Source organism: Idiotropiscis lumnitzeri, chromosome 6 (assembly GCF_059441095.1).
Source record: "Idiotropiscis lumnitzeri isolate Australia: NSW breed Sydney's pygmy pipehorse chromosome 6, RoL_Ilum_1.0, whole genome shotgun sequence".
Taxonomy (NCBI): domain Eukaryota; kingdom Metazoa; phylum Chordata; class Actinopteri; order Syngnathiformes; family Syngnathidae; genus Idiotropiscis; species Idiotropiscis lumnitzeri.
The window spans coordinates 8431649-8458258 of record NC_142396.1 but is presented as its reverse complement, the minus strand read 5'-3'; the positions used below and the strand labels follow the sequence as shown (position 1 = coordinate 8458258).

Below are 26610 nucleotides of genomic sequence, written 5' to 3'. Positions count from 1 at the left end.
AAACGAACTCAGTGTGTAAAATGCACTTTCCATTTAGTGGTAAACTAATAGAATGCAACGACCAAAGTTCAAAGCCCGTGCATATCGAAACATGCAACCTAGTGAGACCACCACCAATTTCTTCAACGGCGGTGCAAGCATGATGTTATCACAGATCACTTCTCGTAATCTCTCAAGTCATGAAGTAAGTCCATTGCGTTTGTTATACATGCATTGGTCCAGCAATTTTGAGATCGGGTGATTTCTCTCATTCGCTTGTCCGTAGCAGAAAGATGGCGCCAAAACATGTCAGCCTCCTGTTAGGTGAGGCACGACCCATGTCATATAATTAGCGATTATTAGACCGGCGATTATATTAAAAATGGGCATTAAAGTGATTTGCAACCATTTTTTGCGTATAGTTGAAATTCATTTATACGCACTGTCCCTTTAATTTAAATGTTTCTAATAGTTGTTTCTAAATGTGTCTGTACAGTGGGGAAGACATGGAAGGGTATTGGGACATTTCCCAATAGTAGTCTAATCTGAGTTCACGCACTTAAACAATGTGGCACCTGATCGTTGCCATATCCCGCGGCCACCGAGGCCTGTTGTGCAGAAAGCGTTTCAGTCACGTGGGGGCTTTATTGAGTCTCTCCCATTGGTTACCTAATGGACAAGTGTCTCTTTTTGGGGTGGGGGTTGGAGGGGATAACGGATATTTGCACTTTCCCACATGTCCTCACAGGATCCTGTTGCCACTCCCCTTGAGCCCACCCAGCCCCCCCCCTACCATGCACGCCGTGACAGAGGAGTCGCCCTAGCAGCTGGGGTTAGCGATGCCTGCCAGCAGGACGATCACGTATCCTCGAAGGCTGTTCCCAGCCTGCCCCGTGGCCATGTCCACCAACAGGCAGCATCAGCTGATTATCGCCACAGTGGCAGTAAAAGAATCCCACTTTGGCAGACGCAGGCCCCTGGCCTGCGAGGAATGGCGATATTGAGTAACCGACACTCCATCCACAGGCTCAAGCTCTGTTACCCTAGCCTTGAGAGCACACCACAAGCCAGATGCCCTGACACATTAGCAACCTGTTTAAGGTTAAGGGATCAAATCATAGCCACATTTATAAATTGCATCACGTAGCTATAAAAGATGTTAACGTGTTTGTAGGTTGCAACTGAACTTTATTGCGCCTTTGACGAACAGGAAAGGCGATCCCGATGACAATATTATCTACCAGCTCATGAAAGCAAACAGCTTCTCCTCAATGAAGTGCTTCTTTGATATGTTTGAGCAACTTATATTGCGAACGGGTGCAAGCGTGGAAGGTGTATGAACGCCGCACTCGTAAAAAAAAGTTATTTAAATCCCTGCTGGCCAGTCAGGCTTGGTGTTTGTATATTTTGAGTGTGTATCTCTGAGAGGTTAACACCCCTGCACTCAGAGGCTCAGACGGACTACTGGTGTCTGGTATCAAGCTGAATTAAAGCTATGTCAACACATTCAGTCAGCTAGGCTTACTTCACAGAGGCCCAGTTGTCTCTTATCTGAGGCACTGACACAGTCAACTACATCATACACGTGCACGCACACACAGTTTATGCTCTTTCCCGTGTTTATTGTCTAAATATATTTTGGTGTTGAAATTCAAATGAGCTGGGGAGTCTCTGTGTTGTGCGCCATGAGGCCTTGTTTGCCTTGTTTACAACGCACAAGGATTAGAAAGCAGTGAAATGTATTTTTTATTGAAGGACTCAAATTAAAAGTCTCATGCTTGTAGCTTTAGGCATCGGCTCAGCATTGATTTAAATCACAATAATAATAATAAAAAGTAGAGGCCTTGTGTGGTCGCTCTAGCCTGTTTTTCCCTCACACATTCCCCAAAAGCGAGTAAAGAACCCAGTCAGTGGGCATTTTGGGTTGCTTTCAAACCAAAATTTGCTTTTAAATAACATTTCACTGTTTGAGACATCATGACCATACTTGAACAAATTACTTCAAATATCGCAAGAAGAAAGCACCCAATTGCAACTTTTCATATTTCGAAAAGAAAATTGTCCACAAATAGTTCAAGCTTGGGTTTACATGACTGTAATCTTCAGTCCAGCGCTTACCAAGTCGTTTGAATAACCACCAGACTATTTTTGTCAGGCTTTGATTTGGGAGACAAATTCAATGTTAAGAATTTTCCAAAAATGTGTATAAAAAGGAAGTTAACCCAGGCCACACTCGATGTATCGGTAGAAATGCAAGACTACACTCCGAGTGACCCCTCAATTAATTAAAAAAAATAATAATAAAAATAATAGAATGAATTCTTCAGAGTGGCCTGATTATAAACCCCAATATTTTATTCTCCATCTTACCCCCACCCCAAATTATTATAATTTTTTTTTACAATGCATTTCAATGGCCATGCCCTCACCCGTTGCCAGGATTAACTTCAAAATAAATGTGTTTCCTAAGTGGCATGCAGGACAAATTAATAATACAAACTATTTAAACGAGTTGATTTTCATGAAAATGCATAAAATGATTTATCTTGCACTTAATGTTGGTTTGTTGTCCTCTAGTTTTGTGCCGTCCTTGAATAATACATTTTTTTAATTATTCAAAACGTTTGTTGTTGAAGGCTGGATTGTTTACACGTGCATCGAGCATGGCATATATTAAGATACTGTGATGTACATTGGTTCAATTAAAAAAAAAAACTGAAATGCACCTATTTTGTTAAGAATAAAATAGGTTGGGAAATGCAGTGTCCTATGTGGCCCACCCCCCCAGTAGCGCTGATGAAAAAAGATGGCCCCTGCATCATTTAAATTACCCATCCCGGTTTTAAACCATGTGACCACATACTCTATCTACATTTGGTCTAATAAAAATGCTAGAGCCCTGCCAGCCTTGTAGAAGTCAACGTAACTGAGGAGTTGATGGTGTCCTCAGAATCCAATTGTTCTGTTGATTGTTGGTGCGTGTGCACACCTGCGCACGCGTCTCGTTCAGATGCTGACAGCATTGTGTTTTGTCCCAGATATGGTGGCTTGAAGGTGACATCTGTCTGCGAGGTACAGGGGAGAGTAGAGTGCTTGCTAGGATGCTATAAATACGCGCAAGCCGTGACAGCTCACAGAGGAAGCAGCTGAGAAGAGGAGCTTTGCTGTGCTGCATACCTCCTAGTGACCCTGTCACTTCGACAGAGGTCTTAATTATTCTGCACTGGCAGCTCCCCTCTGCTCACGGCTGGAGCTGTGACACAAAAGGACCTGTCAGCGGAAAGGGCCATGTTTTTCCTCCACCTGCAAACCATGTCAATATCAGTTTGGGCTCGTCTGAATACAATCACCAGGCAACTGCCGAATTTGGAGAAGTTTGCAATTTAAGAAAATATTTATTTTTCTAAAACTGTCACTGTAACCGGACAATAGTATATGAAGAAAATGATCAAGGAAAATTTTTTTCCCAGTCTAACCCCATCATGTACCTCTAATTTGAGTTTCAATTCATCACGATCACCTCTCGTTAAAAAAAAAAAAGGGAAAAAAAAACATCTTTTATCTGATGTCACAACTGTCTTTTTTTTGTCCAGTTTTATTTCTTTTGAAATTGTACATAATTTTAGAAATCACACTGCATTTTAAAAATGATACTGCCACCGAGCAGAAAATATTTAGAAAGTTTCTAATCTGGTCCTCGGAGGAGGGGGGGCAGTTTATAAAACAAGTCATATTTTAACATAGTGCGAATGACCCCTGTTACTCTGCGAATGACGCTAGTACCTTTAACGGCATGCACTGGTATGGAGGTACATCTTTATCACTTTTGCAGGCTTTATGGCAACTTATAAATGCGGCTCGGATATCCACACTCAGGTTTCAATGTGTCAAGGACACAAAGTAGTTCTTGTTACATGTTTGTGCACAACACACAGTAAATATAAAGGGGAGTCTTTGATTAGGTGTTGAAAACGACTATGCATAACTTTGCCGCTTCTGCAATTTTGTCAACCACCCAACTTGGAAAATATTAAGTTTTAACCAGAACTCAACCCTGATAATGATTCGGTCATGTCGCCTTTACCTTGACCCAATTGTGTGCTTCTGTTGTGTGTGTGTGTGTGTGTGTGTGTGTGAGAGAGAGAGAGACACTAACTGGCACCACTGGATAGATTACCTAATACAGTCCAAGCACGTTATTAGATCTCAAGGCACTCAGTAAGTCACTCTGAGTTCTGTTTCTGCCCTTTTAATTATTCATCAAGGTATTGCCGGGGATGTAACCTCAATTACTGCGGGCTGTGAGGCCAGGTCACGTGTTGTTAACATTGTGCCGTGATCAGAGCCACCGCAGGGAAGCCTGCCAAGGGGAAGAAGTGCACTGTGGCCTGGCTGTCCACCCATCACCGCTGATTGGTTGCATTTAGTTGGGGTGTTCCCTGCCAGGACGGGGCGGGCCATTCCTCGCATTCCCTCAAAGCCGCAGCGGGGGCAAGAGGATGGTGTAAATACTCTAAATCAAGGCTTGATTGGCGTGATCAGCGTGGTGCGAGTAGCCGTATGAGGCTGAAGGAGGGGAGGAGAGAAAGGCCAAGAGCAGCTGAAGGTTTTATGGAGATTAGAGGAGATGTGAACTCGCCTCCCGAGCACACCTGTAGTCAGCAGACAAGTGCTGTAGCTGCATTTTGGAGACCTAGGCACGGAAGTAGGGCCGACTCGGGATGGCAGTGCTGCGGCACTTGATTGAAGGTCACAGGGAGGAGACACCAGTCCTTAAAGGGGAAGTCAACATCAAAAAAATTCTTAAGAAGAATATGTTTGATGCAGCCCCACTTGTCGAAACACGGCATTCTGATTAATATTGAATTTGCTGAATGTGAGTTAAGCAATAAGATCCGCTTATTTTTTTATATATCAGAGGACGGCCATTTTGCCACTTGCTGTCGACTAAAATTGACATCACAGTTGCTCAGGGATCAAGCTTCAGAAAACAGAAGAGCCGTGATTGTTTTTTACATGAGCCCTGAGCAACTCTGATGTCCTTCTCAGTCGACAGAAAGTGACAAAATGGCCGACCCAGAAATGGCCAAAAATGGTAGATTTTGCTACTTCATTCATATTCCACAAACACAATATTAATCAGAACATTTTGTGGGCCAGTGTAAGATTAGCAATCCCAAAATATTTGTCAATGTCGGAACAGGGAGAAGAAAAAAAAATTATTTCAGATCAGAGACAGGAAGTAGCTTCATATGGCTTCATTCATTTAAATACCGCCTGAATTGCACCACTTTTTGCATAATGACAGACATAAATTGCAGTGGATGTTTTAAATTCCGCTCGCCAATTCAACTGTTAATATAATACTGTTTTATATGGATTTTAATTGTAGAAATGTAGTAATAAAAAAAAAAAAAAAAAACACTTACAATCCCTACCAGGCTATAAGCTAAAGTTTTCTATGTTAAAAAAAATGTTTACTGCATGTGCAGTACGATTTTGTACTGTGAATGCATATAAAGGCACATAAACATATTGTTAAAACAGTGCCTTTTAACAACAACAACTTTGCTAATTAAAACAGAACAGACCCAAGAGAGAAAAAAAAAATCGAGATTTATTTAACGTATTTTCTGAAGCATAGAGCGCCGCTCCGGGTGAAAGAAAAATCCACAGAAAAGCTGCACCGTTGTATTAGCCGCATCGTTCAAAATCTAGGAAAACAGTAGCGGCTTATAGCCCGGAAAATATGGTAATAAAAATGCACATTTTCTTTTACAACTCAACAGATATTCCCTTATTAGTTTTTACCTGGAGGTTCAATTAAGTCGCCTCTCCAGAGATGATGTTTGGACAACATATGAGCTGCTAATTAAGCAGCTTGTTCTCCCACAGGTAGTGAAGGTCACAATATTGCTTTGCCCATGTGGATCCAGCAGATAAGCTTTGTCTCGGCGCTTTTCATTATGCTTAAAACCAGAAAAACCTGATGTAAACCTGCATGATGAATTTTTGGACAGGAAATGCAAACGCAATGTGAGGCGTGTGAGCTGAGTAGATTATCTATAGCTGCAGTCCTGCTGCTTCCCCGGGATTGTGGCTTTTATTATGGAGTGTTTTATTGCTGCCAGGAGTAAAGCTGACAAGGAAGCGGCAGCTATAAAATGAAGCCTCCCATTCTTGATTGTCTGCCACCTCCTGTGGCGGCTCTGCAGTCTTTATGCATGTGTGTCCATGTCAACTCTAAGTGCTTGCAGGGGATTGATGTGTATTGTGGGCTTGTTTGTTTGTTCAGTTGGTAGAAGATGAGAGGCTGAAGCTCCGAAATAGCCCGGCCATCAGTAAAACTTGGTACTAAATATTCAAATGGGGTACGAGGTACCATGGAACATTAAAAGTTGAATGTCACTGACTTTAGTACGGCACAGTGCAAAACAGAAGTAGGCGATTGAAATTCTCTTTCTTTTCCTTTGGCTTTATGGAAAAGGAGAACCAGCTTCAACAAGGATTAAGACAAGAAGAAAAATATAAGAATGGAGTAAGAGTTTTGTATTCATGATTAGATGTTTATCCCAAAACATCAAGACTGCTGCTCCTGCACAAGCTGTGTGTGTAAGGCACGAGTAAAATCGAGCTTCCAATCTTAACTCATTCACGACCAGTCGAGTAAAAAAAAAAAAAAAATCTTTGACGTCTTTAGCCGTCAATGGTAGTCAATGAGTTAATGATATTTTGCCACAGTATATTGTGCCATCATTTATGAACAGATACTAACTGGCATCCTCGACTACCATCCACCAAGGTAGCATGGCACTAATGGGACAGGATGAACAGTGGTTGATGACTTGGGTCTTTATGCTACCTTACTGTCATAATAAAAGAAAAAAGAAAAAAGAAAAAGAACACTACTGCATTCCTCGAGCAACAACTCCCCTTGGTGTGATTTTTAGCCGGCAGTGGATTTTATTTGACTTTAATCTTGTAAATAGCCTGGTGTTCTCTTTCCAATCATCTATCACCATTGAAGTGAATGGAAATGCCATTAATCCGTTCCAGCCTCTCGCCCCACACTCCAAATAAACTAAAGAAAAATATATTCAGATAATATTCTTCATAAATTATAGAGGAAATAGCACATTTAAATAGAATGTGAAAAATGTATTGCAGCTCCTTTTGTTGTGTTGGACCCAGAAGGCAGTATAATACAGAGACAAAAACAAAGAAGAGTTTCACAACTACTGTAAGTGAATTATTAAATTGCAGTAATATCAGTGTTTTTTTTCAAAGGGTAAAGAATATATGACTGTGAGTTTTGTTAGATTATCTACATGTATTGCTCCACTCTTTGAGTTAAAATATTCATTGCTTAATATAACAATGCCACATTATGTGATTCAGCCCATTTAAGGTTTTTCTCATTGTGTGTTAGCTTTGAGGTAGCAGACTTTAGTGTTTATCTGGTTGTTTTAAATATGTCATTCCCTTTGATGAGTTTGACAGGAACAATGTTTAAAATGTTTGATTCCATATCGGGAGGAACAATTAGGATAGTCCTCGAAATAATTTGAAGTAGAATGCAATAGTATTTTATTTTAAATCCTTTGTTTCCAGGTGATGCCACTTACATCGACGCAACATTGTGTGCATGTATGACTCCAAAATGGTGTTGACATAATCTCATGTCTTGCATGGAGGGGCAGCAGGGATGAGTGGATGCCGAGCGTTGACAGGATGACCCATGCAAAAGCCCTCTGTCATTACAGGGATTAAAATGTTCAAGGCCACAGACTTTAACTCACTCCACCCTTGAAAAAAAACAACAAACAAAAAAAAAACTGGACCAGCACTACTCAATGAAAGCCGTAGTTTCATGATCAGCATATTACGCGAGAATGCACAACATGCAAATAGAAGGATAACATAACCGCCTCCCTGCTATTTATGTCCAAAGAAGGATGCAGAAGCTTATTTTTGTTAAATTACTACATTACACGACAGAAACTCATTGCAATGTAATCAGTGTGTGTACTTTTATACTTCCAGGAAGAATTTTCTTTATTTGGCCAAAACATCTTTGACCTCATGCAGGAAAATAAAGACACAATGTCACGGCAGTCTATCCAGTGTCACTTTCCAGTTTCTAAAAATGACACTTATGTACTTAAAATTAGTTAGACCAAATACATTTCAGGGTAATTACAGCATGTGCTGTGAAGCAACATTCCTGAGTGTAATTGAGATGTGATTTGTGGGCACTGGAGAGTAAACAACCTGTCCTGACTGGGACATTCGAGCTAATAACACTTTAGGCGGTTATACGTTGTGGTTTTGGCTCCACATTGTAAAGACATGTTGTGCCTTGTGCTTCAGTTCAATGTTGAGCCATTTAAGGCCACAATCTTATGCTAACTTTAACCTTTGGGTTTCGCAACATAACCACCAAGATGACGAGCATTCGCTAAAAACAAACTGGTCAGTCATTTTAGATAATATCACTGTTGTCCCATATGAGGCTACAGGTTTTACTGAATTGAAACACCCAGTTGAGTGAATTCGGAGATTTGTTTCTATATACTTTGAACATGTTTGAAGATAAAGCATTCAATTATGTTATCGCAATTTATGAATTGTTAAGATATGGCCGATTAAGACCACCAAGAGTGAAGCGGATAGCATCTAAGCAAGCCTTGCACAAAAAGCGGCGAAAAGAAAAAATCTAGGAAAAAAGTAGCGGCTTATAGTCCGGAAAATACGGTAAATCAGAAGACGATTATTTTCACTTTACACAGACTTTAACGTTTGGACATCCTACAAAAACCATAAAGATGGTTGTAGTCATTTTTCAATCATTAAGTTGTGAAGCCCAGCGTTGATCGTGGCTATAAACACAGGGCTGCTGTTGTTGTTATCCACAACTATAGTTGCTAATTGCATATTTTAATAGACACATGCAAGAGGTCCAAACCAGCTTGGGCTGCCCTTCAATAACAGCCTTCGGAAAACAAGACATCAACAGATGTTCAGTTTGATGGAAAATTATAACTGCTGCAAGGAATAGACTATGTGTTTATGTGCTTGTCGGTGTGTTAACGCTTCCTTACAGTAAAGGCAACAGGAAGGTGTCCGCGGTGTGAAAGCATGTTTTCTCTCTTCTCTGATTACTGCTGTTTTGGCAGTTGACGCCCGGTAATGGAGACATGGCTGTCAGGGAAATTTGTAGCTGTCTGCTCTAGCGCTGCTCTTCATTCCAATCAGCAGCTGTCAAGCCAGCCAGGGTCGTTATTAATGACGGCCACTAACTGCCTCACAAATTCTCGACACTACTTGAGAGCCAGCGTGAAATAAGGTTACACTCGCCTAGTGTGCTGCAGGGGGGGTGGGGGGGCGCGGTGGGGAGTTAGTGCCTTCATCTCAGATATCAAACAGCTCCACTTCTAAAGCTCCTCTCTGGAGCTTGGGAATTTAGAACAATGATTAAAAAAGATTGGTCATTGGGAAAAAGAGCTCCACAGAAACTTTTAATGTGAAACCAATTGGTGGGACGCCAACCACTTAGGTAGGCTCCATTCCAGGAAAACACACAACTGCAAATCACATCAGTTTAGCGGACACTTACGGCAGATCAACATGTTGCTAGGCGGAATATGTTGTGTGCAATCAGTTGTGCCCATAAACCTGTCCCATCACATTTCAATTATTAGAGAAGGGGATACTAATTGATGAATCAATGACAGACGGTTAAGAAATGTGTTGGTTGTGTGGGAACTGATATTTGATTAATCGCATGTTAAGCTATACCATAATTCATCTCAATAACAAACTTCCATACAAGCAGGAGTTCATTCGTAGGTAGTCCTCGTAGTCGATCAAGAAAATGTCAAATATTCATTCGCCCTTCTATGGCAACTCAGGGAAAATGCCCAGTAAGAAAAGAACAGCACTACTTACTGACTTCCACAATTAAATACAAATGTGAAATATTTTTTTCGCCACTGCAACACCTGCAAGATCTGTTGGGATTTGCTTTCCCTTCATACAAAGCCACTGCCACAGGTATCCAGTTGACAGGATGACATCATGAAATCTTATTTGCCTCCTCGCAACATTGAGGCCTGTGTTTGTCACAATATAAATCACTCACTCCTAAAATGCTTTGCCGCCACACTGCGGGTGAACGGAGCACTGGCTCAAGACGAGTAAGGTTTGGCAGCCAGAAGGTGACACCCCTTCCGAACTGCCTGCCAAGCAAGGCAGCGCAGTTCTCCAGCGGCTACGTTGCTTAAGCTTGCTGCACCCTTCTTCCCACTACGCTCCAGGCCAAATAGCGTAGTGCGGCGCCGCCCAGAAACACACAAAGAATTCCACCACAAACTACTCGTCTCCATCTACACTATGTGGCCGAGTTGGCTCACAAGGGTTTCCTCCTATCTTTCATCTGCCAGATTACTTATCCGCCCTTTCAGGTTGATGAGCTGCTACACAAAGAAGATTGATGCTGTTGGCTGTTACGGTCCTTCTAAAAAGGGAGGAAAGATTCCTGTTCTGTGACAGCAAGCAATTACATCTTAAAGAGGTGTAACAAGCTTCTGGATTATCCTTGTCAGAGGTCAGATCAAGAGCAACACGCCTGCTATTTGTGAGTTGCAATAGAAGTCGTGGCAGAGTTGAGGCGTTTGTAAAGCGTGTAATCCTTATCTGAGAAATCTTGAGCCTCAGAGGTGTCGGTGTGCTTAACCCTCGTAGGACCGCTCCTTCCATCCCTCCTCCGTCCGCCAAAAAAATGCTCACACCTGCAGCAGTTTACCTCAGTGCAGTCGCCTTGCCGGAAGCCACCTCCTGCAAGCGCATGCTGATCACTTTGCAGATATTCTGCTGATGCTTTGGCAGCCATCTGAGAAATGAGAGAGCAAATGAAAAAAATGGTGATAGTAATAATAGTAATGATGATAGTCTGTTGTATGAAGCGGTGGCGCCATTCAGCCCTGTGGGTGTGTGCGCTTCATTATGATCTGCTCTGCCTTTAGCGTCAGGCCACATTCCGCAGCATGCTAAGCGTCTCCACGGGAAGGCGGATGTCAATCAACAGCTCTAGCAAAGACTACCTGTCATATGCGATTGTCTGCGGGTGATTGATGTACAAGTGGCTTGTTTGATTAAGCATGTGGCGACATTAGAAGATCATTTCCTAATCATCAATAAGTCAGAAACCGAACCTAACCCCAACCCTGCAGAACAATGCAATAATTAAGAGAGCAAGAGAGAGAGAGAAAGGGAATATATAAAACATTTTCCACCAGTTCCAACCAGCTGAAAATGAGGTGATCGGGCCCGATTAGCAAAGGAGGCAAGGAAAAATTTCCTCAAACAGTACCGAGGCGCTGTAGGACAAGCGTCTGCCTCGGCCGGTGTGTTTGAGATGGAGAGACAGAGGGTACATACACAGATGCAGAGAGAAAACGGGATTATCGAAGGGTTGAGCAGCCGCGGGAGTGACGAGAGAACAATGGGCACAACAACAGCTGAGACAATATTGGCAGTCCTACTCAAGTGTTTATTGCTCGTTGACTCGCACACGTAAACCGCTTTGCGTAATGTCGTGAAAGGCTCGCAAATGAAGCCACCCGACTACTTTGCCACGCGCCCGGCATTAAAAGACTAGCGTTCAAAGAGAAACGAGAGCACGGACCCCAATAATTACGAACAAGTCAATCATCTTAACATCCTTATGTTGAGATGTACAGTATAATGAATCATGTATTTGTATAGACGCTGGTTCAAAATGAGAAACTGGTTCGTAGCACAAAAAAAAAGCTCGCGGGCTGTCGCTATACAGTTCTTTTCCTTTAAAATGTGTTGCAAATAGTTTCGTAACTAGTTTTGTAGCATTTCACACAAGGTGTCAGGTACATAATTATTTCGCATCAGTGGATGATAATGAGTTTCAAAGTGGCTGACTGAAGCGTTCATATCCAGATTTGAAAGCCTACCTTTGGGCGTTTGTACAAGATAATAAGCAGGACAGTTTGCTCATCGGTCTTCACACGTGAGCCAAGCTAAGTGAAGGTGCGGAGGAATTTGTAGTTTGGACACACCAACAGCCGTTTCCATTAACATAAGGAGCACACAATTTGATCTTTATCACTTTCACACAAAGCCATCTATAATCAACCTTACGGTGGTAATTCTGTAATGACGGGCGACTCTATAATTAAGATTCACATCCTGGAACCATATCCTTGATTCCATTTCCATAAATATCATTGAATGGAAAGTCCATTTAAGGGGGTCATCTAGGAAAATGGTGATTTTTTTCCAATGGGGGCATGCTTGAGTATGTCAAAACAAAAACAAAAATTCTGGCACTATTGTAGCATTGGAGCATATCATTCTCTAAGAAAATATAGTGATTTTGTTGCTATATAAACACATACGTGCATACGTCATCACTGTATAAACAACACAGATATGGAAGCTCGTCATTGACGCAGTAATGTCACAATATGTGTAAGAAGTGAATTCACACGCTCGGGTGGTGCTACAGTACATTGGACTGGTTTCTTTACAAGCAAGCAATAAATGTGGCGCGCGCATGGCAAGACTCTCCACATGCATGTCGACGTTGTGTTGTGCACACTTCAGAACAGATCATGTGCATTTAATGCTGAGACTAATCTTTAATTCACATCACATTCCCAAAGAATGAAGCATGAAAACATCCAGACAGTACCGTTTAATTGTCTCCCGAGAAGAAGTTTAATCAAAACATATTTTCATACTATAAGATGTTGCTTTTATATGGTGCATGTTCTAACATACCAAGTTCTTACTTCCAACCCTGTTTAGTTCATTTCATTATACAGGAAATTCCCTTATGCGGAATTTTCCAAAAAATCAAACAGTCAGAGTATCCATCCATCCATCATCTGGACCGCTTCTCCTCACTAGGGTCGCGGGGGGTGCTGGAGCCTATCCCAGCTATCTTCGGGCAGTAGGCGGGGGACACCCTGAACTGGTTGCCAGCCAATTGCAGGGCACACAGAGACGAACAACCATCCGCACTCACACTCATACCTAGGGGCAATTTCGAGTGTTCAATCGGCCTACCATGCATGTTTTTGGAATGTGGGAGGAAACCGGAGAACGCGGAGGAAACCCACGCAGGTACGGGGAGAACATGCAAACTCCACACAGGATGGCCGGAGCCGGGATCAAACCCACGCCCGATGCTGTCTCTCACTGTGAGGCCATCGTGCTAACCAGTCGGCCACTGTGCCGCTACAGTCAGAGTAGCGCTCCGAAATAACCAGCCTAAAGATATGTGACGCTCAGTGAATTTAAATTCAGTTTTGCCATGGACCATTTTTTTAATTATTATTCTGATTAAAAGAGGATAAAACTGTTTTAGTTGGACCACCAAAATCTTGAATTGAATATGCTATATTTTTGTATAGATAAACATCCAAGTATTGTGTTACAGAGCCAGAGTGTTTTAAAGTATCATCAATTGCTGTCAGATTTTGCGACAGCCATTTGCCAAAGCAATCGCCGCTGCCAACGCCATACATCATAAACAATTGCATCGCATATTTTGAATAAACAGCAGTGAAAGGTCGATTAACAGACTCACTGAGTTCACTTTCCAGCAAATGTAAGCGAGGCCAGAATCTGTTCAATCCATCGGCCTTTGTAGGCGTAGGAATGGCAAAGCTTGCTTTTCTCCAAGTCCAATGAAACATGATGAAAAGCCATAAAGTCCCACAACATCAAATGTTCACTTTTCACGTGTTGCGCTGCCACCGAGCGGGACGAGCCTGGTCAACCACAAGCCCCATTATTCATGCATGCTCTATAAACTAAACACTCCCTGGGTTTCATCTGTGGGAAGAGCAATAATGTCAGCTTGTTGGATTTTCTCTCTCGTTGTTATATCAGCTTATTCATCATTCAGCAGGCACAAAATGAAAAATGAGCTTGTATATGTTGTAGTGCTTCATTTGCTGTGCCTTTTTTTTTTGTTATCTAATCTAATTTATGTAACTCTTAAAGGGGAAGTCAAAGCCAACAGTTGGAAACCCGACATTCTGATTAATATTGCGTTTGGGGAATATGAGTTAAGCAGTTAAATCCACCCGTTTTTGCACATCTCGGGGTGGCGGCCATTTTGACACATGCTGCCACCTGAAAATGACATCATAGTTACTCGGTGCTCAGATAACAACCAATCATGGCTCAGTTTCACAAAACAGGTGAGCTGTGATTGGTCGTTACCTGAGCGCTGAGCAACTGTGATGTCATTTTCAGTCGACAGAAGTGTCAAAATGGCCGCCTCCTAAAATGGCAAAAAAAAATGGTGGATTTTGCTATTAACTCATAGTCCCCAGAATGCCAAGTTTAGACTAGTGAAGGCACATTGAACATATTACCAAGAATGTTTGGGGGGGTTGACTTCCCCTTTAAAACAAAAACCTTTTTTTCCCCCCTAATGTTGAAACGGGCAAAATTAAAACAGGACAAAACTGATACATATACTAAGTATCAGGAAGTCTCCCCATTGGATTTGAAATTGTTAGAAAACAGGATGTTTCCTTCATCTTTGACTCTGCTGGAGATACATTTTTTTAACTGTGCTTTTAGGACCTTGTAAGAAAAAAAACTTGAAAAAGTACATGAACAGTCTGTAGTATCCTGGAATTACAGCCATTTGCAGCTGCTTAATCAGCCATCATTTGCTTATTTTCGTGTTGTTGTGGCACCTCACAGCCACGTTTTAAAATTAAGAGCTTGGGGAAATGCCTTATTTCTGACTTCCGCTTCTCGACCTTTTCTGCCAATTCTCTGTGGCCTATGTAGACTAAATTGCCTTGTGAATAAGTGGCAGATCTTAAAATCAATAATAAAATCAACACGACTCTGGAATGGGAATAATATGGCTGCTAATATGGCCCCCACTGCTCGATAAAAGTGTGGATGTGATTAACCTTATTACAAGCAAGTCATTTCATGGATTACGTGACATTATTACATCTCACCATTTAAGACTCACACCTGAAAACCTTTTAGGACTTGACATGACTTTGATGGACATCTTGTTTGAAAATTTGTTTTGGGAGATCTAGAAAATGGCCCATGGGCAGAATTGTGTCACACATACACTCCGCTCACATGAACATAGAGATGACGAAAACAATGAAAGAAAGCCATGGAAATGAACAATTTAATGGCTGAGCTATTAGCGTCGCTTTGGCTGGCAATGTTAAAGATGGATCGCTTATCTGACTTTAATAGCTGGCACAGCAGCATTAGTGCTGAGCTGAAGCGCGGAGAACAATACGGCACATTAGAGGGCCAGCCAGCACATGCCAGAAACCGCTCCAGACTCCTAATTAGCATTCATTAACAGTAAGGGAAAGAGCGATTATGCTCTTTAAGTAGTGCATTAGCTCATGTTGCTGTTTCCGCGTGTCAGCAGATTTAAATAGGGAGATTGTGCTGCCACATCAGGGAGACTACTTTGTGCTGACTGCGAGCGTTATTGCTGCTGTTTGCGATGACCTTAAAATACACAGACGAGCTTTGTTTACACGGTTTATTACCGCTAACAAGGCCTCAGGCTGAGTCAAACAGGACTGTCTGCTCCTGTTGATGCAGAACTCGGAGGCCACTGTGGAACTTTCCTTTGTGTTGTCTTTCGGTTACCACATCTATAACCTCAGGGTACGCACGGGTCACACCTGGATATATATATATAGATATATATATATTTATATATATATATATATATATATATATATATATATATATTTTTTTTTTTTATATATATATATATATATATTTTTTTTAATATATATATATATATATACTTTTTTATATATATATATATATATATATATATATATAGTTACTATGAAAAGATACTCAAAAACCACTCTAACAATGTCAATTAAAAAGAGCATTACTATATTTTTAAAGGCAGACATTTTCATGCAGCTCTTGCCATTACACGTGCCTCATAAAGACAGGGAATTCCATATATTTTTCTTTTTTTGTGGTCTTGATAATTTGAAAACAAACATTGGCCATCATAATTATCATGATCCATCAAGAGAAGTAAAACATTGACATGAAGTTATCAGCTGCTCGCCGTCAGCAAGCCCCGACTCAGCTCAAAGAGCGCCCGCAGCCATGGAAGTGACCGCAGGAACTCAAGACTAACAATAACTTCCTCGTGAAGAATATTTAAAAAAAAAAAAAAAAAGCTGCGATAAAAGAAATGTCGGTGAACTCAAAGGAAGTTAGCGAGGCAAATGTAAGCAGGAATTGGCTTGCTTCCTTTTTTTATGATCTTTATTGTCAGTACGCGAGCAGGCAGTCAAGGTTCACTCACAGAGAGCGCCCTTAAACACCTATTTTCTCTCTCCCACACACACAAATGCGCGCACGCAGACACACACACACACACATACACTTTTACCTCACACCAACCCTGTGTGCTCTCCTAATATTGACTCTGCTGACTTACACAGCCTCTATTGAGTCAAACACAGAAGTGTTTGGCTAGAATTAGAACATCATTGAGATAACAGCCGTTGAGCTGCCCAGGCTGAGGGCGAGGTGCTAATGGAAAGCAGAGCAGGGGAGCTGCATCCACTCAGTGATTTTGTTTACATGCACTAAAAAAAACGATTGTAATAAATCGATTCAAACCAGGCTCTTAAAACCCACGTAAACGCCGTAATCCAACATTGTCTTTTTAATTGCTGGATTAACACACCCAGGGTATTTGACTGCAAACCAAATTCCTCTGGCATGACTGGCATTGAACATCTGAGCTTTGTGCACTTGCTCCAGGCTCTGGGGTTTGACGGTAAGAACGTTTAATTCACAAGAGAAGAAGAGGAAGATGGGCAGGGTGGCGGGGGAAAGCGAGGAGTGGGAGAAGGGAGTTTGGACAGACAATTGATGCTACAGTATATAGTTTCAAGAAGTCAATATTGGGAGCCTAATGGGCTCTGGCTCAAACCCACAAATTTTGGGTTGTCAGACAACCACTCTACGATATGAGCCATGCTGAGTCATTTTTTTAGCAAAAGGAGAAGAATAAAACAGCCAACAATTTAAGACTTAAAAAAACAGATTCATTTGTGCACATAAACGTACTGACTGATTCTGAAAACAGGATCCCAGAGACTGAAAAACTGACTTGGGCATTTTGTGGTTTGTGAATCTGCAGTGAAAACAAAGTACAGTGAAAGTCGCCAACTTGTGTGCATTCTTATCTTCCTCACAATAGCTATGACGTTAACTACCAAGGCAAACATAAAACACAAAGAGAACGCTCATTTTCATATATTTAGTCCTTGGAGGAAGAGGGGAAAAAAAGACAAGAGTTTACGATATTGCTTGCAAATTTACCACCAAAGCTTTCTTTTCCTCTCTGGCCGGCTACCGCTAATTGCGCCTGCAGTTGGTTTGCCGTCGACACTCGTCAGATTTTATAGGCAAGCTTTGCTCCTCTGGTGGTCCATTTTTAAAGGCCCCAGCTTCCTCATTTGAAACCATAAATGTCTAATGGAAACTACCAGCTAGTTCAAGGCAAATGTTTTGGCATGTGCTGCTGATGTGAAATGAAGTGGCCAAAACACAATTATATGCAGTCATGGAAGAGTTGAATGTGAGCGTGTTTAGCCTTAAGCTAGAAATGGACTGTTTTCTGAAAGGGGAAATAAAAATGACTACCCCCACCAAACCTTTAACAGTTGCGTATCATTGCCCAGCCATGAATTGTGCACAGGGGCGAGCTTTACCAAATCAATGCCACAACGCAGCCTCCGTCCGTGTAAGTGTGTTGAACTGATGCAGCTTGTTGAGTGGAGCCCTCCGAGGCAAAAAACCAAAACATTTGAAACCGCACAGAAGAGGCAAAGAGGCTGGTGGCAGTGCAGCAGCCTTTGCAGCTTATGTGGTTTAGTTTTATCCCTACAGGCACTCCGAATGTTTTGAATGGCCCTGGGTTATGTATTCACTGGGTCATGTAAGTTAAACGAGCCAAGCAGAGTGTAAATAGAAAAGAGGCAGAGAGAGGGAGAGACAAGGATGCAAATGCAGTCTGCGGTGGTGTTGGGGGGGGGGCAGACAAAGAGATGTCAGCATTTTCCCACATTTTACTTTCAAATAAGCCTCAACTCACTGGGAAGGGCAACGGCCTCATTTATTTAGTCAAAGATTCTATAATCAGTAACTTTTAAAAGCCAAGGGATTTGTATGGAAATCGAAACATGTTTTGTCTCTGACGCTTTTTTATGCAAAAATAAGAAAAGCAATAATTTCATGGCATCAGCCAACGCACGCACTAAATGTCCAATCAGATTAAATTGTGATACATGTAGTGTTTGTGGCTGTCTAACACAAAGTATTCAACAACGTTGCATCGTTTTCTGTTCATCTAAAACAGGGATGAGCAACTGGCGGCCCACGGTTATTTTTTTTTAAATAAACCAACACTGTAGTTGAGCAACCTTAAATTGCAGAACCGAAGTTCACCACAAGATGGCAAACTCAGTGTCTCCCATCCCACATTGGAGCTGATGGAAAATTGTGGCCCCCTCCATTACATTTTTTAACTAATAATGACTAGGCGGCTAGCAAAAGTAAAAGCTTGTGGCAGCCCTACTCACAACTATCAACATCTACAAAACTCAGCTTCAATTATCTACTAGTGCTGTCACGTGATTCATTTTTTTTAACTAATTAATCACAAAACAGTTCCATGATTAACTGCGATTAATCACATTTTTCAAATAATATTTGTGAATCTTGTAATAGATTCATTTATTCAAAATCACCACATATGAAGTACATTTAATTCAAAGATTATTCTAATAGCTTTCTTTCATTTTTAAATAAGATCTAAATGGCATTTTTCAATATTTCTCAAATCTTAATCTTCCGAGTTCACGCTTTAATATTGACAGCCCTAATATATATATATATATATATATATATATATATATATATATATATATATATATATACATATATATATATATATATCATGAACCTGCTGCTGTATTTTCATGTCGGTTTAACACCAACCCAAAAAAAGGATCAAGTCCCCTTTTCACGTTGACCTTGATCGATGCTCTTCTTTTCACCACTATTCCAAATAAAAACGTTTTCTCATGAAGGAGACTGTTGCAAGATATTTATACGATTCCACTTGTCATCCAGCAAATGTCAATTGGAAGTTGTTTTGTGTTCTCAGTGACGAATCCGAGCATTTCACTGCTTCCACAATGTTACAGCCAATTTGATGTGAGGTATTTGAGGTGGCACGCAATCAAGCATAAGTCTGATGAAAAAAAAGAGAAGGGGGGAAAAAAAAGAAGAACTAGCGGGGCGGACATATTTGTCTGCTTATATTGAGGAAGAAAGAGGGGAGGGGTGTTGTCTGTTCTGCATTTGAATGCACTCAGTTCCTGTTCAAACACGGAGGATGCTAGCCAAACAAGCTTATTCAAGGGGGTTCTGTGTGGACCGCGTTTGCTCAGCAAATCCAGCTCCACAAACACGCTTCAAAGGATTCAGCGCTTGATGTGCGTCTTGTTCACGCAGCGGCCTGGGAGAAACACGCCGGCTCTGATTCGAGCTCAGATCGCCGAGAAAATAGCCAAAACATGCCATCTGCGATTTGGCTGCATGACTGTTTTCTGGCCCGTGGGTGGATGTGATTCGGAATAAAAGACAAGAGACCAGCAAATTGGATCAGTTGCTATGAGGACATGCTGCGAGGCTTCGTGTCATCGCAATAGAAATGAAATCGGAATTCACTGCAAACAGCTGAAGTTGATTGATCGTAATTTGAATTTCACAAATATTTTGGGGAAATATGGACAAAACATCAAACCTCAAATCTCGTGACTCTGAATGCATTTTGGTTCTTTAACACTTATTCCATACGAAAAACCAACAACAAGAGCAGAGGAGACAAGAAATGACATGAATTCAAGGAAGTGAAGCACAAATTACAAAACATTAAACTGCTTAGATTAAATGTTAACGGGAACACGATGACATGACTAGAAGGAAAAATTATAACCTCTTGCAGTAGATTCTCACATTAACAAAACACTCACAAACAAAATGTTTATAATAAAACATCTTATATTGTCTAACAGCTTACACCGCTTTTAGGAAAGCCGCTCTTAAGACAACAGCAGCAAATGAAGGATGCAGAGTGTAACAACAATAACAGTTTGAGTTCATTTGTATGCAATAAAAACATCAATGGTGTTTTTTTTATTTTTGATTATTATTGATTTGGCTGAATTGCAGGCTGTTTAAATGCTGCTGGAACTGCACTGACATTAACGTTAGCGTGACGCCATTTGGCTTAACAAAGCCTATGGTTAGCCATGACCTTTGGAAACCAGAGGTTGAGCTGCACTGTATTTGTTTACAGAGTAGAAATGTGACTAAAGTGTGAGGTCGTCTTTATCGTTTATAAAAGTTAAGAAGTGAACTTAGTTATACGAATTGGTCACAATTAAGATAAAATAAAAGTGAGATTTCACCTCAACAGCTTTACCATAGGAAAGTCTGTTCTGGTAATTATAAAAAATGTAATATGCCATAGATGGGCTAACAAATAGCATTGATGTCACATCCCTTTAATCAATGGATATTTGAACACAAATGTTGGCGCAACATGTACACAAAATAAGTTATATATCCTTTATACTCTGCAAAACCTTGGTTGTGACATCTCCATGTACTTTATATCTACGTCCGTATTATACTGCCCCCTGGTGGCCAAGGTGTGCCCATCAGAAGGAGCAGCACAATGTCCTTTGAATTGATGCAAAAAAATGTCATTACTAAATGTTTTAATCAAAGACAATACTATAGAGGGCACTTTTTCTGTTAAATAAACATGTTAACAAAATATATATATACACGGTCAGATCTTTCTCATGAGGGAAACAAGTGTACAATGTTCAGGCAAGGTGCTTCCAGGGGTCACAGTCCAGTGGCAAGCAAGAAAAGGCAAAGCAAGCGCAAACAAAAGCAACACGTCCAGAATCACAGTCGACTTGTAAGCGTCACAAAGACAAACAAAGGCCCGTTCCTCTCCCAGCCGCCCACGGACCTGCTTCTGTCTCACACTGAGATCATCAGTCACAATGATTTCTCTGCCAGCTGTCCCGTTGTTTGCTTAAACTGGCCTCACAGGCAGCTTGAGCCCCTTTTCAATTTTTTACTTGCCGTTATCCGCCATGCACTGCGTCGTTGCTATCCGGCAAGCCAGATACAGATTTATGTCCTCCTCAGGTGATGTTCAAATGCAAATGTTCAATGGGCATTAATCAAGCGGATAAACACGGCGTGAAAATAACATGCTCGGTGAATTACACGACACCCTGCAGTAGGCATTCAGAGTTTTTGCTCTGGTCCCGTTTGCCAGAATTCTAATCTTTGCCGCGCACAAGGATGCTATAATCGCAGCCTTTCTACGCATACCTGCTCTAGTGTGATTAAAGGTGCTGCCTTATTAGACTGAACGAACTTTACAACTTGGCCACGTCTAATGAATTAAGTAACAACTCCTTAATGCACAGCCTATAATTGCCGACCAATTACAAGTGCAATGTGCAAAGTAGTGGATAAGAGCAGCAGTGTGGAAGACTATTTTAGAAAAGATGAGCCACTAATGTCTGTATTTAAAGTCCAAGTATGGGCCTGACTTACACAGCGAAACAGAAATAATGGTTGCAGGGTTAGTAATTTACGTTGTTTCATTTTGCAGGATGTACAGGCTACACGACCTGTTCAAATATCAGGTTTATGTGATATAAAAAGAATGAGACCAAGAGAAAGCACTTCAAATGTTTTCATCAATGTGAGCTGCGCAACTTAATTGGGAAATAAAAATATTTTCAAAAGAGGATTTTAAAAATAAATAGATTATTTGTTTGCAAAAGTGTGCACACGCTCTTATAACTGGTTTATTTATTCACATTCAAACTCGTGTTAAGTGAGTCAGCACATATCTGTCACCTTCCGAACTGAACGATTAACCCCAAATAAAAAATCCTTCTGTTCTAGTCGGAGTTTCCTGACATTTTTGTAGGGACATCACGAGCTGTGGTTCGGAGATAACCGCCACAGTGTCAGAGGGATCTCATTTCTCAACGGCATCGTTCAGGAGATGGGACTGTGAAGGCACTCATCAAATGGAGAGAATATGGCACAACCAAAGAACAGGACATCCCTCCAAGATTGTTTTTTTTCTCGATCATCTTGTTCAGTCAGTGATGCGGGCAAGAGACCAACACTGGAGGAGCTGCAGGAATTTCTGGCAAGTACATGTCACAACAATCTCACGTCCTCTTCATTTGTATGGGCTATGAGGCAGCATGGCAAGATGGAAGCCTCAAATTACTAAGAGAACATATGTAAGCACAAAAAAAACCACATCTGAAATCTCGCAAAGACATGTGGGGGGAATGGGTTATATTGTTGCCGCAAACTCAATACTACTCATCATCAAAACAACACCATAGCTACAGAGAAAGCGCGGTGACAGTATTGTGCATTCCTTCAGTTCCAAAAACTAGTCAATGTTAATGGAAAATCTTCTGCATCTGCAAGGAAGCAAAAATAATTTGACATGAGTTTTGATGTGATGGGTTAATCCTGAACACAACCACATTCCTTTTTTAAGAGGGTTTGCACATATGTGTAAACACATCATAGTTGTTTATTTTTACACAACACAAAAAAAAAATGAGTTGTACAGGTTATAGGTCACAATCCTGGTGGGAATGTTTCAAAACAATTTGTCTTGGTCTCATTTTTTTTAGTCACAAGAATCTGGAATTTCAACTGGAGTGTGAAGACATTATATGCACTGCATATCCTTTTTTATAATTACGCTCGTTTAGTCTTTTTTTTTTTTGCTTTGCTTTGAGAAAAGAAAGCTCATGTGACGAGAAAGTCAAGCTCTGACACATTCAGACATTATTTAGTCATCATCCATTGGGCTGCTTTGTACAAGCTTGAGCGCAACCTCGCCGCTCATTTCGTCAGCAAACTCCTTTCAGCGCTGCTTAAATCATCTGCCAACTGCACGCGAAGCCACAGCTTTAACTGGATGACATCAAGCACTTGTGCATTTTTTTTTTTCACCATCTAAGGGACCCATTGCGGTTACAAGGAAAGTGAGTCAACGGAAATCCGTCATGGCATACTGTCACCACAGGAAGGACACCGCTAGCTAAAAGTGCAGCCAGTGTACACTCAGCTGACAACTGCAAGCACTTAGTCGACTGCTGAGAACAAAGAGGGCGAGGGGGAAAAATATTCAGCTAAATTTGGTGCTTTGTGATAGTGGCTGAATATTTTTGGTAGGAAACTACTCATTGTTTTATTCAGAGGTCCACTCACCCAGAACAGAAATAAAGACCAGACTCTAAATAGTGTTTCGTTTTAATCCACTGTGGTTCAAAACAACATTGAAACATTGAGTAACAACCTAATCACGGAGAATGTAACGCTCAGTGTGTGCATCATGATTTAATTGTTCATTTAATTTAGTGGTTTCATTCAGTGATAGCATTAAGATAACGCGGGTATTCTTAAGGCAAAGTTGTTTGGTTCTTTTGAACACACAAGGTGTAATTCTCTTTTATTGTAAACGTCGCAAGTGAGTGGCATTAAATGGCATGAAGACGCTTTGGTGAGGAACTATAAATAATAGCATTTTCGTTGCAAAACAAACCAACATCGGAGAGTTAATTAATACTCAGTGCGCACAACGGGCAATGAGAGCGCCACTGCCAACTACTGGAGTGGATGCGCAATTACACTTGACAGTAGTACAGCGGGGAAAAAAGCATGTTCCCCAGGGTCGTACGCACCCCCTCAAGAATGCACCCCCAACCCCCAGCGGGGCCCGCCCCACTATTTGAGAAGCACTGGATTAACACATCTTTTTGGATCCTCACTTTTGGACTTGAGCTATTTAATTGAACATTTTTACGACATTGTAAAGTATAGCAATGTGCCTGCATGTGAACGGCCAAAATGGCAGTTAGCATCGTGTAGTTCAGCTGTTTCCTTTTGAAAATGGTGTCATGTAAATAAAATTGTGAAATAACGTGAAACATTAATGTACGCCAAATCGCGTTTGATACAAGCCTGCGACAAACGGCTAACGCCACATTACTTGTGTCGACCACTAAAGTAAGGCGATCCCGGATTGCCATGGCAACGACAGAAGCTTTCAAATAAAAACCAGTGTAACCATCCAAATTACTATAATATAATACAAGTATTTTAAAGCATTGCAGGGCACGATGCTTAACAGAGACATGAAACATTTAAACCAGTCTCCAGTTGCGTTAATAACGTGTTATGACATGCATTTGAGTGTCCATGTTTAGTTTTTTCCCCCCGAAGTTTTCGTTTACTTGCAAGCAACTCTGTGGGCTCGTGACTCTTTGACCTCTCTGTCCGTCAACAGCGGGAAGAGAGTGTGAGAGATTTTCTTGAGTGTACTCTGCAACATAGTGTTAGCATGCGCTAAAGCAAAGGAGCCGGGAGGTGAGGAAGCACTGAAGAGGAAGAATTCCCAGGACGTTTGCAGACAGGCTGAATGACAATTGAGTGTCTGTCAGCCCTCATCTCCAGTCTCATATCTTTTGTAGACAGTCGGCTGGCAGGCAGCCACAGTTTTGACATATGACGATGTAGACAGACCCCACTCAAGCAATGCGCGGTTCTCACACGCTATTTGCATGCTTGCCACTAATTGACTTTCATTGTCGGGTTTCTTATCTTTGCCACTGATAGAAAGTGTCATCATGAAATCTAGTGCGGTTGTGGTTGAGGTTCTTGCTCCAGCAAGTCCTTTTAAATCAGCATCCATTGCATTGTTAAAATAATACTTATGAAAGCACAACCACAGCTTGATAGCTTAATTTAGCTCTTTGGGAAGAGGTAACAGTTGAACATAAGTATTCAAACATTTCACTGCCTCATCCTATTTCTGGTACTCACACAATTGTTTTGGTTTCTTTCCGCATCAGCCTGATAGTTTTACTGTTAAAAAGCTTTACATAATCACCTATTTTCTAAATTATTAGGGTTGAATGATGAATCGCATTTGCAACATAATCACGATTTCAGAAAGTGGGACTTTCAAATCGAAAGGCTGCGGTTTAAATAGTTATTACTTTATTGATAGTGGAGTGTAGAGGGGAGTTCAAGTTTAACGCTGCCGCGCTAGCTTTCAACTTCCCGACAAGCTTGATCCTCGCCTCGAATGGTTCAAACTTCCCGTGTACATGTGTTGTCGATTTTGTGATGTTTTGGCTGCCGTCACATGGTGTTGCGCTCGAGGAAGTGTCTGTCATGGCTGTCGGATGCGTGCCGCCGTTGTCATGGTTGACTTCAATTCACGCATCTTTGAAATTTCAGCACACACTCACAGAGTCGATAGTGGGGCGACTTGAGCCACGCTAAATACAAATCCATGCAAAGCTGACAAGAGGTCAATTATTAAGAGGATGATTTCGGCTGTATGTTTCAAACCAAAAGACAGACAAAAAGATTTTTTAATGATGAGTGGTAATGCCCGCTGGCGCTTGATATATTACATCATATTATTACAGCATTTTCTTACTTTACCTACTTTTTTATCTTTTATTATCATACTTACCTCCTGGGTGTGTGGGGTTACATTCGCATTTATACGATTCACGGAGGTTACATAAGGAGGGGAAGACCCAGCCGGCGAATTGTCTACAGATAATTAATTAAGAACCCACGTGGGGTCGGGTCGCGCCGAAAGTGACGTCATTTCGCTTCGGAGGACGGTGCATGTGATTTTTCTCACTACATTTTTTTTCTTTTACGTTTAAAGAGACTTACCTTAATTAGAATCATGCGTCGCGTTGTGGCCAGAGGTAGAATGCAGATTGAATCTTGCCCCTTTTGCTGCTGTAAATCCTTGTGGCATAGGACATCCATATGCTAAAACAGTAAATACGTCACACATTCGTTGCCATAACGACTACTACTGCTATAACTACGATACAGTTTGCAAATGCTTGTGTTGCGTTACCTGCACCTTTTTCGGCATGCTAAAGATGAACCTTGGTAGTAAAGTGTGACTACAATAGCCACGCATTCTTCTTCTTTTTTCCTTCTTTTGGCGTTTCTCAACTAGTTTTGGTCCATTATTGCCACCTATTGGACTACCAGCTGTAATACACCTAAAGCATTTGCCAACCACCAAAACAGTCTACAATCTACATGATTATCTTACAAGGATTTAGTCAAGTGTCAAATATGCTTATTTTGCAAACGGCCGTATCAGCCTTTCTTGAAGAAGTCAGATTTTTCCCATATTTCCCGCCTTTGATGTAGTGCATTTTATTGTTGTGTTTTTTTGGGGGTGGTACTTAAAGTAAAAACATTGAGAACCACTGACCTATGTAAATAATTTGTCTGAAAATATTGTAAAAATGCCGTTGATCCTTTTAATAGCTTCAACATAGTGACGACTGTGAATTCAAGAAAATATGAACTTTTTTTTCACGTTTCACAATCGACAGCGCGTGCTCATTGTAG

At 41.2% G+C, this 26610-nt stretch overlaps 1 protein-coding gene across 1 annotated transcript; it reads right to left on the bottom strand.

Annotated features, from left to right (window-relative positions):
• Positions 1 to 4492: 4492 nt before the first annotated feature.
• On the bottom strand, positions 4493 to 26260 carry LOC148335071 (uncharacterized). The gene is made up of 5 exons (XM_088298065.1): positions 26102 to 26260; positions 25909 to 26010; positions 10784 to 10870; positions 4647 to 4751; positions 4493 to 4579 (listed from the first exon to the last, which is right to left on the bottom strand). The coding sequence occupies exons 1-5, from the start codon at positions 26165 to 26167 to the stop codon at positions 4493 to 4495; spliced, it is 447 nt and encodes a 148-aa protein (XP_088154191.1). The 5' UTR covers positions 26168 to 26260.
• Positions 26261 to 26610: the final 350 nt, after the last annotated feature.

Bases quoted from the DNA above. Each gene is read 5' to 3' on its own strand.
- LOC148335071 (XM_088298065.1), bottom strand. From the start codon at position 26,167: ATGCGTGGCTATTGTAGTCACACTTTACTACCAAGGTTCATCTTTAGC. The intron at 26,011-26,101 runs GTAACGCAACAC...TTACTGTTTTAG, and splicing joins GCATGCCGAAAAAGGTGCAG to CATATGGATGTCCTATGCCA. The intron at 4,580-4,646 runs GTCTGCTGACTA...TAAAACCTTCAG, and splicing joins AAAATGCAGCTACAGCACTT to CTGCTCTTGGCCTTTCTCTC.